The sequence below is a fragment of the Protomyctophum bolini genome (genome assembly GCF_963924005.1).
Source record: "Protomyctophum bolini genome assembly, chromosome: 11".
NCBI classification, from domain to species: Eukaryota; Metazoa; Chordata; class Actinopteri; order Myctophiformes; family Myctophidae; genus Protomyctophum; species Protomyctophum bolini.
The window spans coordinates 21872341-21891789 of NC_137872.1; the positions used below are offsets into that span (position 1 = coordinate 21872341).

The 19449-nt window shown below is 42.1% G+C and overlaps 1 protein-coding gene across 1 annotated transcript in view; it reads right to left on the reverse strand.

Moving 5' to 3' along the window:
• Positions 1 to 6004: 6004 nt before the first annotated feature.
• LOC308323359 (syntaxin-binding protein 4) overlaps positions 6005 to 19449 on the reverse strand; it is a gene marked incomplete at its 5' end in the record, with an annotated part of 150757 nt that continues 137312 nt past the window's right edge. The window contains 6 exons of the mRNA XM_080775088.1: positions 6005 to 6251; positions 6987 to 7117; positions 7872 to 7921; positions 12981 to 13097; positions 13708 to 13908; positions 15830 to 15895. Of these exons, the coding sequence (XP_080631214.1) occupies positions 6196 to 6251; positions 6987 to 7117; positions 7872 to 7921; positions 12981 to 13097; positions 13708 to 13908; positions 15830 to 15895 (621 nt within the window). The 3' untranslated portion in view covers positions 6005 to 6195. The remainder of the gene's footprint in view (positions 6252 to 6986; positions 7118 to 7871; positions 7922 to 12980; positions 13098 to 13707; positions 13909 to 15829; positions 15896 to 19449) is intronic.

Genomic DNA, 19449 nt, shown 5'->3' on the forward strand with positions numbered 1-19449 from the left:
ATTATATGTGAAACCTTGTGTGCTGCTGTTTTGGCAGAAAAAAGGGGAACATGAGCACTTCGGCTGAGCGGCTGAGCCAAAATGAGTTAGGGTTTAGTATATATGAGGTTAGAGTTAGGGTTTGTCAGGTTAAAGGAATAGTTCAGATTTTTAAAATTTAAGCTGTATGAAATACGATATATATCGCATGCCTGATTCATGATTATTCATGACCACACGTACGTACGTGCAATAGAGATCACATTTATACCGATTTGTGTGAGATTTGGATAAAATCTGACGGTGTAATATAAAAAAAAAAGTTTTACATAAGTCTGCTTATACCTTCAAAGGCAATCTTAACCAATGTGGGGATGGCATGGAATATGGTGAAGCAGACAGGTCTGTGTTGATCACAGGTCAGATGATAGTGTATACCGAATTGCGTGATGTATGGTCAAAATGTATACGAGTAATATAAAGAAATGTGTTTTGCAAGAATCTGCCTCATTGCGGCTCTATAACAGGCTGTTGTGGAAAATTTGGGACAGAGGTTTGTCGTTGGCATCCAGGGAGTGTGTTCACATTACCGAGATTATAGCTGTACGCAAACAGAGATTGGATCTTTGAACACTCACACTAGATGATCATTTATGCCCTAGATTCGCTTCCGATCTAGACACGCCTCCCCAACTCACCCCCCCAAGTCTCAAATAACCCTGATAATCAGGTAGTGTATTGCCACCCTTAGCCTGCCTGTATTTGGATTGACCTAATCTCTGAATTTTGTACCTGCTTTTGAGTCCAATATGTTATTGTGCACTTGGAACAGGGCTGATTATTGTATTTTGGGTTAAATGTATTTTGTATTTATTTGTATTTATTTATTTATCACAGTATAAAAAAACAACACAGTGAACATATAAATATAAGAAGGGTAAAGTGCTAGGGGCTTATACGAGGACTCTACCTATGTAAATCACAATGAAACATCTTATATACGAGGACTCTACCTATGTAAATCACAATGAAACATCTTATACGAGGCCTCTACCTATGTAAATCACAATGAAACATCTTATACGAGGCCTCTACCTACTGTATGTAAATCACAATGAAACATCTTATACGAGGCCTCTACCTACTGTATGTAAATCACAATGAAACATCTTATACGAGGACTCTACCTACTGTATGTAAATCACAATGAAACATCTTATACGAGGCCTCTACCTACTGTATGTAAATCACAATGAAACATCTTATACGAGGCCTCTACCTACTGTATGTAAATCACAATGAAACATCTTATACGAGGCCTCTACCTACTGTATGTAAATCACAATGAAACATCTTATACGAGGACTCTACCTACTGTATGTAAATCACAATGAAACATCTTATACGAGGCCTCTACCTATGTAAATCACAATGAAACATCTTATACGAGGACTCTACCTACTGTATGTAAATCACAATGAAACATCTTATACGAGGCCTCTACCTATGTAAATCACAATGAAACATCTTATACGAGGCCTCTACCTACTGTATGTAAATCACAATGAAACATCTTATACGAGGCCTCTACCTACTGTATGTAAATCACAATGAAACATCTTATACGAGGCCTCTACCTACTGTATGTAAATCACAATGAAACATCTTATACGAGGCCTCTACCTATGTAAATCACAATGAAACATCTTATACGAGGCCTCTACCTATGTAAATCACAATGAAACATCTTATATACGAGGACTCTACCTATGTAAATCACAATGAAACATCTTATACGAGGCCTCTACCTACTGTATGTAAATCACAATGAAACATCTTATACGAGGCCTCTACCTACTGTATGTAAATCACAATGAAACATCTTATACGAGGCCTCTACCTATGTAAATCACAATGAAACATCTTATACGAGGCCTCTACCTATGTAAATCACAATGAAACATCTTATACGAGGCCTCTACCTATGTAAATAACAATGAAACATCTTATACAAGGCCTCTACCTACTGTATGTAAATCACAATGAAACATCTTATACGAGGCCTCTACCTATGTAAATCACAATGAAACATCTTATACGAGGCCTCTACCTATGTAAATCACAATGAAACATCTTATACGAGGCCTCTACCTATGTAAATCACAATGAAACATCTTATACGAGGCCTCTACCTACTGTATGTAAATCACAATGAAACATCTTATACGAGGCCTCTACCTATGTAAATCACAATGAAACATCTTATACGAGGCCTCTACCTACTGTATGTAAATCACAATGAAACATCTTATACGAGGCCTCTACCTACTGTATGTAAATCACAATGAAACATTGTACAAGAGATATAGAATATCCAGAGAACACGATTGCAGTATATAAAACAAGAACAAAACAACAAGAACATGATTAGAATTCTTGGTTATCTACATGATTAGAGAAAAGAAGAGATGATACAAAGAAATATAAAGTGATCTGATCAATTAAGTGGGTCCTAAATTTATGTTTGAAAATTTTTAATGAAGTAGAATTTGATGAGATTGCTGTATAGGTGTTCCAAGCTTCCATGTAGGCCTTCAAAGTTTTTGAAATTGTTAACTTAAACCTATAATGGCCAAATAATCATGACAGGTTGAATAAACAAACAATGCAATACATGGCGAGCATACAGAACAGTAAGATAGGAATGTTCAGAATACTACAGACAAATGGCATCTTTGTGTCAACATTGTTGTTGGTTTACCTGAAGTGAACAGTTCACATTTAGTGGGGGAGTCATAATACATCACTGGTCCACACTTCATCAGTGAAGACTCAGAGCCAACACAGGATAAGATGGAATCACCTACGGTATCCAGGTTATCATGTAGGCCTAGAACTAGAAGTCAATTATGTTGAAACAGCAGAGCCACAGTCCATTTGTCTATACAGATGATGACATCCTGTTATAAACCAAGCCGGCACTGGAGTATTTTTTCTGCTTTCACCTTTACCTACAGAGGTTTGCTTGTTGATAGCAAATATAATTCATTGTGTCACCTTCTGTTTGGAAATAAATGTATATAACATATAATATAATAGGCCTACAATATAATATATGTGTACATTATGTGTAAAAAACTGGAAAAATACAAAAAAAGTTTTTAAGTTTTAGTCAACAAATTGAACCCTGATCCATGTATACCAATGACAGGACTAACATAATGCACAGAGTACAGTGTACACAACGGCTGTACAGCCGTATAGCCTGTAAATAAGCTAAGAGACCCGTCCCTACGGTTGTGTCGTTTGTGGCAATAGCTTGTAAATATATGAAACCATTTGCCTGTAGTTTTTGTGGTAAATGCGCTCAAACTTTCTTTATTTTCCTTACCCCCTATTCTTCTTCCGTTTCTTTGTTTTCTTGAAAAAACGATGGCAACTATGCACAAAAACTAATTTCACCTGCACGTTTTTAACTGTAAAACTGTGATGTGACAATAAAGTTGATTCTGATTCTATCTGTAAAAGCAAAACAATCCTATTCAAGATGAATTGCAACTAAATCCATTTGAAATTATATATATATATATATATATATATATGAAACACAACAAAACCACACAAGACACACCAATGTCCATTTTCATTTTATTTTATTTATACTTTTTTCTTCTTATTTTAATGACCTCCAGTGGCATGTAACTGTAAAATAGTAGAGGTCACATGTCCACATGGTAGGTGTTTAAATGTGATGAATGAAGCATTGGCCCACCCTGTTTGACCCCCCTCAGTATGAAGGGTGCTGGGTGCTGCTGGGACGTACGTAGGGGACTGTACACTGCAAGGAAGGAATGAAGGAAGGAAAGGAGGAAAGGAAGGAAGGAAAGGAGGAAAGGAAGGACACTATGGCAGTGGTTCTCAAACTTTATTTATTTATTTTTTCAAATGTCAAGGACCCCCATGAAGGCCAATTTAGGCTTTGAGCGACAAGTGTCGACTTACCCGTCGCAGTACTAAAGCGACGACAAAACGACAAAGCACGTGCCACGGAGAAACTCCGCCGACGGTGTCGCATACCTCTGGAAAAATGAAAGGTTGCAATCACTTCATAAAATGTCGTGTACTCTGTTAATGATTGGGAAGATGCCCAAGACGACATATCCACTTCTTTGTTTTCGTTTTGTGACAGCGAGTCGATTGAATGCTCGAAACAGAATGCCGAGACGTTGCTCGACACTCGTCACTCCAATCATAAATTGCCATTAAATCTGGGAGCATGCAAATGAGGTCCATACGGTTCCATTTGCACGCTCGTAAGAGTCCATTTGGAACCTCCTCAAGGAATCCAGAGGGGTCCCTGGACCCCATTTTGAGAACCACTGCTCTATGGACATGACCAGCATATCATTGTCATAGCTCATGCTTTACAATCCAAACATTGGCTTTTTATCTGTGCTACAGGAGGCCTTGGTACCAAGCAGAAGCATAAATACAAGTCTACCCCATTTTTAAACTAAGCGCATCTAAATGTTTATTTATTTATTTTTTAACCATAGATATATGCGCGTAGATACCACATTGGCCGCTGCTGTTCATTGGAGTGATGCGTCAGCGCGGCCGCCATTTTGGCAGGGGCAAGCCGTGCCTCATAATGCATGTGTGTCTATTGAAGCATGGAGATCTCTCCACAATTAAAACCATCATAACTCATAATTCATGTATGTCTTTAAGCAGGAGGGTTTACCCCAATTCAAATCCTCATAACTCACTGAATTCTCAACTGATTTTCAACTGGCAGACATGTATGATATAGAATATTCATAAGAAAGTCCCTTAAATTTTGTTAGCGGTTCTCGACATTTTTCCTCAATATTTTGAACAATTCTCTAGGACCACCCCCACCCCTACATCTATATACAGTATATATTTAGTATAACAAGGCATGACACATTCTTTTCTATTCTCTTCTAATTCATTCACATTTAACATTAATGATCTTAAACAATGATACTTAGCTGCACGGCAATTTCGTGCACACAAAAAATGCCAATTATCAAGCTCACAACTGCTGTATGATGCAATGTGAGCTTGTAGATCTGCTATTTTGGATGCACACCGCACACACCAAGGTTTATTGAGCTAAGATCACAAATTCTTAAATTTGATGGATTTATGAAATATTATTTAAACATACAGTGTTTTTTTTATACATTTAACAAATGTACAATATATATATACATGATTTCCTTTTATACAATATATGTTTTTTAAGCATTTTAAAACATTTTCCCATGGACCACCTGCAATATGCCATGGACCTCTAGTGGTCCATAAACCACTGATTTGAGAACCACTGTCTTATGTAGATAGTAACAGTAATGGTTAAAAAAAATGAAAAAATTAAAAGAAAAGAAAACATATTCTCACGCATATTTCGCACAGTTTTGGCATGTTGCCCCCGCCAGTATGGCTGCGATGCTGACCTATGAAGTGGCCAATGCGGCGTCTACGTGCATCTACATCTTACGGCTCTGACCACCACGTTCCAGCGGAATGCGAAAGATCGTCAGAATCTTTGTTAGAAAACAAGAGGGAAACCCTGTCGTAGATGTTTGCAGTCGCTCTGCAAAGCGCTCACACTCACTTAAGTTTCAGTTGTTTCAGTAATTTTCAAAAAGCAGTATTTATTATCATTATTATTATTTATTTATTTGTATTATTTATTTTTCTTGTCTGCCCCCCCTAAGGCGTAGTTTCTCAGCCTGTGGGTCTGGGACCCAAAAGTGGCGCGCGAGACATTTTCGTAAGGGTCGCAAACAAAGAACAACAGTGATAGAGGAATATTGCGTTTAAACCACTTAAGCCCTATATACTTAGTTGACCGGAGTCCCCCAGGGGTCTATACTAGGTCCCCCTTCTACTCTAAATATCTTTTGCCGGAAATAGGCAACCTAGAAGCTCAAAACGCGTCGCACTGCGACGCGTCCCACGCTTGTAGATCGGCAGTGTCCGGCGAATGTCGGGGGTTTGGTGTGGTTGCGGTTTGTACGTCTGATCGGATTTGTTTCCTGAATTCATGGTCAACATAAAATTCGGTCACAGTGCGGCGTCGGTTGGAGAAGTGGTGCTGTTTGTTTGTTCAGGGGGTGGAGATGCAGGTGGTGTCCGCTCTGTCAGTCAACGTTCCCCTCTGGGTGGCGGGCGTTTCCGCCTCGCCTACACATGGCGCTTGCTTGCGTCCGGCCTCACCGATTCTGAGATGGTCGGTAACGCTGCGGGTGGAATAGTATTCGCGTTACTCACACATGCATACAATCCAAGATCAACATTATACATTCATAAATCTGAAATCCATAACTATTTTTACTTTTACTGCAAAAGTCTTGAAATTGATCCATGAAGTGACTCACCACATAGGCAATAAAAAACCTCTGTCATTTTCTACCTGCTGATTGTTATTACATCATACTTGCACAGATGGTCTACAGGTAGTGTGCCTACATCCCAAAACAATCAGAATGCCAATATTTGGTTATATTGTGATTGTGAATCAGCAGCCTTTTATATAAGGCCTTGAAGGTGACTTTTCTGAGCAATATTCTCTTGTAATGTTGGTCCTACTCTTTATCAACAAAAATGTGACATTGTTTTTTTTCATATATTTAAGATGTCCTCTTCATGAAATGGATGGTCAGATGTACTTTTACTGCAAAAGTCATAAAATGCATCCATGAAGTGATCACCACTGCAAAAAACGCCTACCCTGAAATAGGGTAAATCCTTTTTTTCATCATACCTACAGTATACATATGCAGGCATGTGCAGAGGGGGGCTTTTGGTGGGCACCTGTCCTGTCCACCTGTCCTTATGTTTACATGGTAATGAGAATGTATTGCTTATTTTACTGTCCAATGACACAGGCCAAGTTATTGTGGAACATACTACGTAGTTGGTCATTTCTGATGTGAAATGGCACAAGGGACGTGTGTGTGTGTGTGTGTGTGTACCGGGCTCATCAGTGCTGAGGTGACGGGAGCTCTCGACCAGCTCTCTGGCGACCACGGCCAGCTGGAAGGCGGGGTCAGGCAGCGGAGACGGAGCGTCTGGACTGTCTGTGATCGGAGATGACCTGTTACTCCTGAAAACACACACGCACACACACGCACATGCGCACGCACACGCACACACACGCCACACAGACAATACATTTTCAGGCATGTGACAAAATTCCTGCCTGATTATCAGCTTCATTTGTATAGTGTTACAGTTCCAAATTTGTCTGCTCATTTTATTTTTGGCTTTTTCTGCCTTTATTGATAGTTTCAAGTGAAGATTGTCAGGAAAGAGGGAGAGAGAGAAGGGGAGAGACATGCAGCATGAGCGGGACTTGAACAGGCCAGAGCCTAGGCAATAGGCATGCGCCTGGACCACTAGGCCACCGGGCACCCCAGTCTGCTCATTTCTTTATGTCATCACTTCCTATTTTGCTTTTCCTGTACCATGGCTGAGTTCCTGATTGGATACAATTGGTATCCCGAGTCCGATCTGAAAATGCATTTTCCGTTTAACAAAGAGATGGAGAGACGTACTCCTGTTACTGAATAAACACTCTATAGCAACGATTACTATCAGAATAATAGAGCTATTTAACACTTATTTTAACCATGGAAAATCACTTTGATCAAGCTCAAAGCGTGTCCCTTCGCAGTACATTTCGAGCTTGTAGATCTGCTACTTTTGATACTTTTGTGTGACATTGTAGTATGATCAAGTAGAGCATTGACTTACAAGAAGAAGAAAAAAACTGTCATAGAGGATAAGAATATGAATATGGAGATGAGGTAGAATATGGAGATGAAATGTAGGCCTATAATGTGTTGTCATCATCTTACCCGGTGTCCCCTCCAAACAAGCTCTGAGTGGTGAGCACTTTGTGGACATTCTGAGGAAGACAAAGAAGACACTTTGTGTTAGTCAACATCATCAGCCATCTCACATCTTACATCAGTGGTTCTCAAAATACATCTTTTTTCATGCGTAGAATCGGCCTCAGGTCTTAAAGGAGAATTCCAGACAAGCTGTTTTGAGTGTTTTCTTACCATAAAATAGTGATAATGTATCCATATATCAGTTGAAGGAGCAAAAAAGTCTTCTAGTCTGAAGCACTACTAGTCTGTAGCACTACTAGTCTGTAGCAGCTGCACTACTAGTCTGTAGCACTACTAGTCTGTAGCACTACTAGTCACCCGCTATCTATTTTGCGGACACCGTTATGGTGTGGTCATGGGCGTGCTGTCACACTTTCACCTAAATTGCAATTTTGGTCACACACATTTGGAAAGACGATAGTGGAGTTTAAAAGCACCCTTAAGCTGTATGCCAAATTGTACAAGTGAGACTTCAAGGCAGCAACACATCACTCTTCCATGGGCATAACGGGCAACGGATAAGGGATCTCTTAAAGGCAATGTCATGTGGCATGGTGATTGATTTAATTATTGTAACGCCCAAAACACACCTTTGCATAATATAACAGGTAACGGAGGTGTTTTAGGGATTTAGACAGGTAACCAAAATACCAACTTTAGTGGGGGAACACCCCTTCCCCACTGCTAAATCCCCAAATTGTGTACTTAGAAAGCTCGAATGAAAATGGAGCCCCTAGTCTGTAGCACTACTAGTCTGTCGCACTACTAGTCTGAAGCACTACTAGTCTGAAGCACTACTAGTCACTGCAGTTGTGTTGTCAAGCCACCGGGGGGCAGTGCAGCTCCATTCCAGCAGAGCATTTAGAGGCAGTTGGACATGAATGTGAAGCGAGGTCATTTGTGCCAAATGTTCTCAAGGTTCACTAGTTTTATTGTCACTTACAAGCTGCAGTCAGTGACATTATGGCGACTATAGCAGCCCCCTCAACGGTGAACAAAAAATACAAGGACAATATCAAAGCTGTCATGAAGGCAAAATGTTAGCAGCGAACAAAGCTGTAGCCTACAAAAATAATTAAACGGAAAATAGGATACACAGTAAATTAAAAGTACAAACTTTTACAACAAATCTATTCTAATAATTGTAGGCTACAGTCCATATATACACATATATGGCCATACAGTATTTGATATGCCACTAAATTCACACACGCACCTCACATGCGCGCACGAGCGCGCGCATGCACACACACACACACACACACACACACACACACACACACACACACACTGGTAGGTTTTTACTCAGTAGAATTAATTTAAAATGAATGGGACCATAATTTACAAAAAAAAGGTATAAAGAGTGCAAGAAATACCCATCTTCTGCAACCAGCAGGTGGGGGAAATAGCGCCACCTTCTAGGCCATTAATGGGAACTGCGACGTTTACTATACTTCTGCACTTGCTTGATTTCCAAGATCAAAAGATTGTCGCGCGGTCAAAGGTCAAAGTACGACTGAGACGCTCAATGGACGCATTTTATTTTGTATCGTGCGTGTGAGTGCGCGTTCTTTCGTTCGCTCGTGCATGTGCGTGCTGCATTGCTGTATAGGTGGAGTGAGCGTTGCAGTAGAATACGGAACGCAGTGGATGTACTCGTGGCTGTGGCGCCTCAGGCACACACACGCACACACACGCACACACACACACACACACACACACACACACACACACACACACACACACACACACACACACACACACATTTAGCTGTCAGCGGAGCTGTGTGTCCCCTTCACCCAGGAGGACTGTCACTTCGCCGTGGGGGAGAAACCTATCTCCACATTTCAACTTTCTATTTTTTGTAAATGAATGTCCTACTTCATCACGCAAGAGTGACGCGCAAAAGCAGTGAAAAAAGCAGATCTACAAGCTCGACGAGTAGTGAGCTTGTATGTAGATCTTCGCAATCGGGTATAGATAGTAGATACCTCTGTTCTAACTTTCCCCCCCCTGTAATTGAATGCCTTACTTGATCATAAATAATACAACGTTACAAAAGTAGCACATCTACAGATCTGCTACTTGTGCTGTTTTTTTATTTGAATCCTGAAAAGTAATAGTTTTGGATATGAGGTTTCCGCACCCAACAGAGAGCGACGACATTGGCTATGATAATAATAACAATAATAATACTAATAATAATACTAATAATAAAATAAACTGTTTGGACATACAAGGTTTGCATTCGACTAAGACGACTTCCTGCGCTGCATGGGTTCACATTGGGGACGTTGCTATCTGCTCTGCTATTTCCCCGCAGTGCCAGAAGTCTCCATTGCAGTTAGAACTGCAGATCCACCCCGCAATGTTCCACCGCAATCTGAAGACGCACCTCTTCAAACTACACCTTATCCTGTAGTAGCAGACTAGCAGTTGACCTATATAGCCTTGACGACCATGGCAGACTTACTGTATATGCAAATGTCAAAATGTAATTTAGATGTTGTGTAATTTAGACATTACACAACGTTATTTAGACAGATGCTATAGGCTCAATGTTATCCTATTACATTTAGAACATTTCCCCCCCTAAAAAAAAAAAGGAAAAAAGAATCCTAACATTTCCAAAAAGTGAAACTGTAGACTATATCTACATTGTGAGCTTGTACCTTGAAATACAGTTTAAGTTGAAGTATTCATCATATTATAATGATGCAAGTTTTGCTCCCAAGAGTTCCTTCCTAGAATTGTAGTGGAGGGAAAGTCATTAGCTTGCAAAATCCCCCAAACTCAAAGAATATACTGTACTTAAGCATACAACTCAAGTAACTGTCCACCACTGATCTGATCTGATGTTCTCTGCCACTCCCTCGCCGTGGAAGAAGTATCTTAACCCATCAACCCATATAGACCTGAGGCCGATTCTACAAATCGAAAATCCTATCTAAATCTATCTAAATCCTAAAAGTCTTCTGAAAAACCCTATGTTTCTATGTCAGTGGTGCTCAACCATTTTAATGTCAAGGGCCCCCAGAATGATCTGTATTTGGCCGCCGACCCCCATCTGAAAGTATGTTGTTCCAGGGACCCCCCCCCCGATGCAAAGATTTGAGTTACAAACTTTCACTTGAATATATATATTCAAATATGCGCTACATTTTCACGATAATTTTTTTTAGCAGATCTACAAGCTTGTATATCTGCTTGTAGATCTTCTAAAGTATAACATAATTAAAACACCAAAAGGGGTTCCCGTCCAGAATGAGTTAAGACCTGAGGCAGAATCGACAAATGTCGTCAAACTGTTTTCTGAAAAAGTTTCAGTTGTATATCTGCTATATCTATATATCTGCATATAAAATAATGGTTAAAGTGGTTCAAATATAGCTAATCTAAAATGACAGTGATATGTTCACAGTTTTAATGCGTTAAGGGAAGACCAACATATCCCACAGTGGAGAAGGAAGTGAATCATCTGTGTGTCCTGCAGTGACCACATGCATATACACTCCTGTCTGTGTGGAACTGTTTCTACCGCCACTGGGTGGTCTCTCTCTGTGTGTGTGTGTGTGTGTGTGTGTGTGTGTGGCCATGCAGGATCACTCTCTGCTTCCTTCTGAAGGATGATTTAAGGGGAGTTCACACGGAGTACAATAGCAATAACACAATGCTGAACAATAACCCTCTGCAAGACAGTGGAGACATGCACATCAGAGTCCACGCACACACAGAGGCAGATAGAGAGAGAGGGGTGAAATAATCAGATTGTTAATTTTAAAGGTGAGATAGGTGTAGCCAATGCCAGCTAGCCTACCAGTTATAGCGTACGTTAGCTTTATTCATGTCTCCTCATCTCCATTAACGGTAACAAAACAATCACTGATTCAGAGGGTGAACGAGACCGATTGCATCCCAGATGTCCTTCTGGTGGATTTTGATTTGCTGTCAGTGTGTTTTATCGTGCATGAAATCACTTTGAAAGTGGTCCAAACGATATTGTTCACCAGCACCGTTGTCGCTGTGGTAGACTGAGCTATCATGATTTTTAACCCAAGAAGACCAGAGGCCGATTCTACAAATGTCTTCTAAATCAGTAGTTTAAAAGAAAAAAGCCAAGGACCCTCAAAATGATGTATTTGGCCACAGACCCCCATCTGAAAATGTTTATTGCCATGGACTCCCAGAAGAGAAGGTTTGTGTAAAAAAAGGTTTTCTAAAAGTGTATATTGCTATGAATATAAAATGACACAGACTCTTGACACAGCTCACATCATTTTTCGACCGCGGTCGAGATCATGGATTTCATAATGCCACGCCAGACTTTCCGGTCCTTCATTGCCATCCCCAGTTCCTGCTTACTGATGCATGTGTCAATAGCGATGACATCAGGAAACGACAGTTTTCTACCTCTGGTCTGCTTTGAGGCAGGATTCCAGAGAAGAAGGGAAGATATAACCTCATTGTCAGCTCTGTAGCAATGGCCGTCAAACTGTGTTCTTCTGGATCGGATTAGAGGCAAATATAAATCAGGCATTGCAGAGTGGGAAATACAGTACTTAGTCAGTTCACATTCTCTGCTTAAAGGGTAAAAATGCAAAAGCGTTGCATTGTGTTGTGTTGTTGTGAAGATTACTCTGATGGGAGCCCGGTTGGTTAGCATTACCATAGCGGCTGACTCACAACCGAGTCATAGTCCATTACAGTGTCATGAGTTACTATGGCCTGTGGGGTCGAGACTGTCCGTGAGCATTATCATTATGTCTAACTGTCATAGACTCTTGGTTGATGGGGGCTGATTTCTGTTGTCAGTGTTGTTGTCAGCCTGGGAGAGGGAGGGTGGTGGGAAGGTTCATACATAGACCATCTTTGGCATTATACATCCCACCACATTACATGTTCATCGGCAAACGCACATGAATTTGGGGGTCCTTGACATGACAAGTTTTGAAAACGGGGGCACGGTGGCACAGACAGGTAGTGCTGTCTGTTTGATTCCCGCTGAGGACGCTGTGGGTGCTGGGGGCATGTAGATAGATAGATAGATAGATAGATAGATAGATAGATACGTGCCTGTGCGAAGCCCAGCAGTTTCCTGTTGGAAATCTCCAGGTGTTTGCGGCTCAGCTCAGATCGTCTCAGCTGGCTGTCGATGTTCATCAGCCTCCTGTTCAGCTCCGCTACATCTCCCTGAAACAACAATACACCACCTTAATAAACATCTCCCTGAAACAACAATATACCACCTTAATAAACATCTCCCTGAAACAACAATACACCACCTTAATAAACATCTCCCTGAAACAACAATATACCACCTTAATAAACATCTATCTGAAACAACAATACATATACCACCTTAATAAACATCTCCCTGAAACAACAATACATATACCACCTTCATAAACATCTATCTGAAACAACAATACATATACCACCTTCATAAACATCTATCTGAAACAACAATACTTATATGTACCACCTTCATAAACATCTCCCTAAAACAACAATAATCTTGTAGGTACTGCGTTACTGCTTGCTACCGAACCTGGCTCTTTGGCCGACTGGTAACGCATGCGCCTCGTATCTATGCTGTATAATCTATGTACCATGGGAAACAAGGGTCTACAGACTCGGCACCCGGCCCCTTGGGTGTCTGACAATGTGTATTCAAAATGTAGTTGAATTTGGCTTACAACCTTGGTAGCCTCCATGCTACGTGGATGCCCATACCTTGGTCTATACATACAACCTTGAGAGACGAGGGTCTACCTATCCTGAGAAGCAAGGGTTCACCTACCTTGGTAGCCTCCATGCTGCGTGGATGCCTCTTGCTGCCAGCCAGCTGGGTCTTCAGGTCGCTGATCTCGGCCTCCAGCAGCTGGACCACCTCCTCATAGTCTTGCTCAGCGCTGTTAGCCCTCCTCTGCACCGCCCCGCCCTCCGCCACCTGCAGACGACTCTTCAAGCGTTGGTTCTCCTCCCCCGTCATGCACGCTCTCTGGAATACCGACCACACGCAGGGTCAGGGTTTACAGGGATAACACACAGTGCTGCTCACAGTTACAGGGTCAGGGTTTACAGGGATAACACACAGTGCTGCTCACAGTTACAGGGCCAGGGTTTACAGGGATAACACACAGTGCTGCTCACAGTTACAGGGCCAGGGTTTACAGGGATAACACACAGTGCTGCTCACAGTTACAGGGCCAGGGTTTACAGGGATAACACACAGTGCTGCTCACAGTTACAGGGCCAGGGTTTACAGGGATAACACACAGTGCTGCTCACAGTTACAGGGCCAGGGTTTACAGGGATAACACACAGTGCTGCTCACAGTTACAGGGCCAGGGTTTACAGGGATAACACACAGTGCTGCTCACAGTTACAGGGCCAGGGTTTACAGGGATAACACACAGTGCTGCTCACAGTTACAGGGCCAGGGTTTACAGGGATAACACACAGTGCTGCTCACAGTTACACGGGGTCCCCAGCAAAATGACTTAATGTAGGTATACAGTACTGTATAACAAGTAGTTCCGACCAAGCAATCTGATTGGTTGAAATAGGCTCAATACCCGTGCTTAAACCAGCATGATGGAACACCTATCCCTGGGACAAATCACATTTAAATCACTCCACAGTCCACACTTGATCAGACCAGCTGCGCGCCTGCGCCGCGCTCTCCTAGCCTACTGGACGGAACACCCAAAACAACAGCCCGTTCAGAAATGGATAACATTGTAGATTTTGGTTGTAAGCTTGTAGATCAGTTATTTTGGCCACGCGACACAGTGTTTGTTGGTAACTGACAACTGTTGTATAATGGCTTCACTTCAGTGAAGCCTTGCATTAAGGCTGCTATAGATCTGCTATTTAATAAAGCTATATATTGTGATAGTATTCATTGCTATTGTTTGTTCAGTAACATATCTGTCCCTGACCCTGTCTCTCCAGCTAGTAAACAATGACAATGATTACTATGGAATACAGCGTTGTTATTCTTTTAACAATAGAGTATGCATATGCATCACTTTTCTACCGGGACACGCCCACCTCATCTAGACTGAGTGGCAAAACATTGAGTAGCATGGAGCGGAGTTCGGAAGCGCTCGTTGGAAATCACTCAACGGAACTGCGTACCACCTGTTTCTAAATAATGCAGAAGGCAAATTCTGACACTGCGTAATAATCACCTGCGTGGAATTTGCATGGACAACAGCAAACACTTTGCATGGACAACAGCAAACACTTTGCATGGACAACAGCAAACACTTTGCATGGACAACAGCAAACACTTTGCATGGACAACAGCAAACACTTTGCATGGACAACAGCAAACACTTTGCATGGACAACAGCAAACACTTGGGAATGCTAGCTATTTTCTTTCTTTCTCATTGTTGTTGTCTACACAGTAGTGTGCCACTGCTACTTCTTACTAAAGTCACGTCACGTCACGATAGGCAGGCAACGCAGGGGGGTGATTGACAGCTGTGACTGTCAGGTAATAGTGGAACAGTAGCCTACTAATTTCACCGTCGGAGCCCAGAGAACCGATACATACGGTAGCGGTTACCGGAGTCACCCGGACCCGGCCCGTGAACGAGCCGGGTCCGGGTTGGATCCCGGATATTTCCGGGTCACGGGTTTACCCAAAGACCCCTACTTCTTGGTGCGATGATGTCACAGGCATAGCCTCTATAAACATCTTGTTTTAACCAAAATATATCACTTTACAGAACATTTAACACAATTATTCAACAAGCTGAACAATATATTTTATTGTTGTGGGATATGAAAGTGTGTAAACAGTAAGCCTACGTATTTATAGTCTATTTTGTCTCAGAGGGAGAACGAAACTCACCATCCTAAAAATGTTAACAAGGTCTACCTGATAACAAAGACCTCTCCTCTCCTCACCTCAGAGGTTTTCTGCAGCTCGTCCTCCAGGGTCTTCTTGCTGTGCTCCGTGTCCTTCAGTATGACCTGCAGCACAGGGGGACAAGGAGGACAGTAGCACAGTGGGACAAGAAGGACAATGACATATTTCTTTTTACTTATAATTTCTTGAATGTATTTGTGTTTTTAACGTATTTTTGCAAGACTGTAGGCCTACATAGTTTTATTTTTGTTGTAGTATGTTTGTTTGTTGTGGACCCCAGGAAGAGTAGATAATGAGTGAAATGAATAAAGAATAAAGGAGGACAGTAACAAACACAGTGGAACATTGTGTTTGTTGCGTTAGGCTGGACTCACAGGACTTGGCAGCAGCGCTTTTCACAAGTTGCAGACAGGAAAGTGATTTCCGAGTTAGACCAGTATGGTGTGTATTACAGTAAAGGTCCTTTGCAGTCTGGACACGTTTTTCGGAAATCAGACGCTGCTAAAAATCTGAAAAACGCACCAGTGTGCATGCAGGGACCTTAAGTGGGATGGGATGAGGGCATGAATGACCTTTTCTAGATCAACAACAGGCACTAATTTAGGACAATTTACTTAGCTGCCTGCTACCACTTCACTACCCATTCATTGAATATGACCTGCAACACAGTAGGACAATACAGCACTTTTCTCTAGGACAAAACTCTGTGTTGTCAAACAAAGCCAGTGTCTACAATCAGAGTGACACACACTGTATCAATGACAGCTGCAGCCGTTAAGGGATGATGGAAATCAATACAGCGAAGCAAACCTGCAAGGACTGCATGATGTAGCCTCCAATAGATCAACCTTTATTTTAGAGCCCTCATTTATAACACTGCTGAGCCCACGGCCAAGTTAGAAAATGCATTAACCAGACTAAAAAGCTAAAACAAAAGGACGATAAATGAAACAACATAAACAACAATTACATTTTAAATAATATTGTGCTGGTGTTCATGTTTTAAAGATTCTCAAAGTGGAGCCATGGCCCTTCTGGGGACCTTGACCCAGCCAAATGATGGACAGTTAGGAACCAAATGGACCCGTATGGGTCTGTAATCTGAGAGCGTACACATGGAACCATTAGTTCCATTTTGCACACTTTCAGAGTGAAACTAACACGGAATGATACTACAATGTAGATTCGTCTGGTACATTTTAGAACCCCCTCAAGGAACCCTGGTATAGTGCCTGGTAGACGGATGTTGGACCAAATCAAAACAGTAATATATGGAAACATCTGCTGTGACCAGCTCAAGGCTCCATACCACTGCTCATTTTAAGACCATCAACAGCCATTAAAATACAAATGAACCCAGTAGTGTGGATACTGGGTGGGAAAATTACAACTGTGTTGATTGTGAACATCTGCAGCAATGGTAATTTTGCTGGGTTGTGAAATAGTTGAATCAGTATGTGTACTTCTCCAAGGCTAACATAAGTAACATAGAGATATAGCATTATGTTCGGTGTTATAAAATAAAACAGGGGTCTTATATTTATTTCCGGCCCTGCAATGACCCCTTAGATGAGAGAGAGATGAACACACATTCTACATATTCTATAATATATTGGTTGAAGATTTAACGTTTTTTCAGATAGCTTCATAGACTTGTTTGACAGCGCTACCATCGTTAGAGGTCAAGCCCAAAGAGGCGAAGAGCCCTTATTGTTTTTGTATGGGTTCCGCCTTTTTTTCCAGTTTTGGCAGTTGTGTGCTGTTGTTTTCCACGAAATTCGGCAATATGGTAGAGGGTCGTGAGAATCGCTCAAGAACTGAAGCTCATAGTCTTTCGTCAAAAGACATTTGACCATTAGATCTCCCAATGAATGAATTACATGATCTGCTCTATCCACTTTTTTACGTAAAAAAGCGTACAAGATTTTCGCAGCCTGGTTAACCACTCCCCCTTCAAATCGCATTTCCATTCTTTTGTGTGGAGTCGACCCTGCTAATGCATGGTTGGCTGCGGGAGTACAGCGTTGACAGACAACCCCTTCGGCCAATCAGCCTAACAAAAAAGGGACGTCAACTTGGGTCTCCAACCAGCTATTTAAAGAGGAGACACTGGGGGGCACGGTGGCACAGTTTGTAGTGCTGTCGCCTCACAGCTAGAAGGTCCTGGGTTCAATTCCCGCTCGGGACACTGTGGGTGCTGGCGCCGTGTTTCCTCCTCTGCGTCATCACCATACCCGAGGCGGGGTTGGCGAAAGGGCCTTTCTGTGTGGAGTTTGCATGTTCTCCCCGTGTCCCCTAGGGTAGATACCCTCACAAAAAACATGCAGTGATCCTGGTCTCTAAACTGCCTCCCCCTGGCCAGCCGGGGCGCCTGATAGAGGGGAAAGGAACTGGTTGGAATAACGTGTTCCTTCCACGCGCTACGTCCAACCAGGGAAACTTGAGGCAGCAACCTGGACACTCAGGCGTGAAGGAAGCATGAGTTCAAGTCCGTTGCTCTCCCCATGTCCCCCATATATGGGGACTAGGTTGGCGGAGGGTGTGTAGAGCCCAGGCTCACATTAGATAATTGACACAGGGGTGAAAAATGGGTTACAAAATCGTGTGATAAAAAATAATTTAAAAAGAAAGAGGAGATGCTGTGAAGAGAGGGGCTTTTATGGCTTGTACGTAATACACATGACCTTCAACTCTGTTGACTTTTTCGGCTTTAGGCTTATGGTTAGAAATGGACATGGTGTGTGTGTGTGTGTGTGTGTGTGTGTGTGTGTGTGTGTGTGTGTGTGTGTGTGTGTGTGTGTGTGTGTGTGCGTGCGTGCGCACTCATGCGTTTCTGTATGTGAGGTGAATGCATCGGAACGTGGCAAAATGCAGAATTAGTTTATGATTTATGAAGGAAAATATTGGTGCCAAGATGGAAAACTATTATTATTGCCATGATAGAAAATATTGTTTATAGCGGTGGGGGGAGGGGGGAATCGATTCATGTGGAGAATCGCAATTCTAGGAAAAATAACCAATCTACAGGCGCTTGGTGCAGTGGTTAAAGTGCCTAAGACTTCTTAGGCTGCGCCACCCAAAATACTCATATTTGAACTGGGGACCCCCCACCCTGACAAACACTTGTCAGGGTGGGGGGCATTACATTTAGTTTGACTCGGTTCCACTAATAAACATTGTGAAAAAAGCCGATCTACAAGCTCACTGCAAGGCATTGTGAGCTTGTACAGTAGAAGTACAGTAAAAAGGTCTTAAACGTCATTAAATTGAAACACAATGTACTGTAATATTGTGTGTGTGTGTGTGTGTGTGTGTGTGTGTGTGTGTGTGTGTGTGTGTGTGTGTGTGTGTGTGTGTGTGTGTGTGTGTGTGTGTGTGTGTGTGTGTGTGTGTGTGTGTGTGTGTGTGTGTGTGTGTGTGTGTGTGTGTGTGTGTGTGTGTGTGTGTGTGCGTGCGTGCGTGCGTGCGTGCGGCTCCATTAAAACTTTGAGGAAAATGGTTTCCAAAGACCTTCCAGCGAGGCATAAAGTACTGCTTCAGCAGCTTAGGGCCAGACACTCAGAGATCAAAGGGTTATCCCTTAGAAACATCCTGAGGAAATCCTTGCAGTGATGTGGTGGAACTGACTGTTCTTAAGGCGTTCTCTGATGAGAATTAA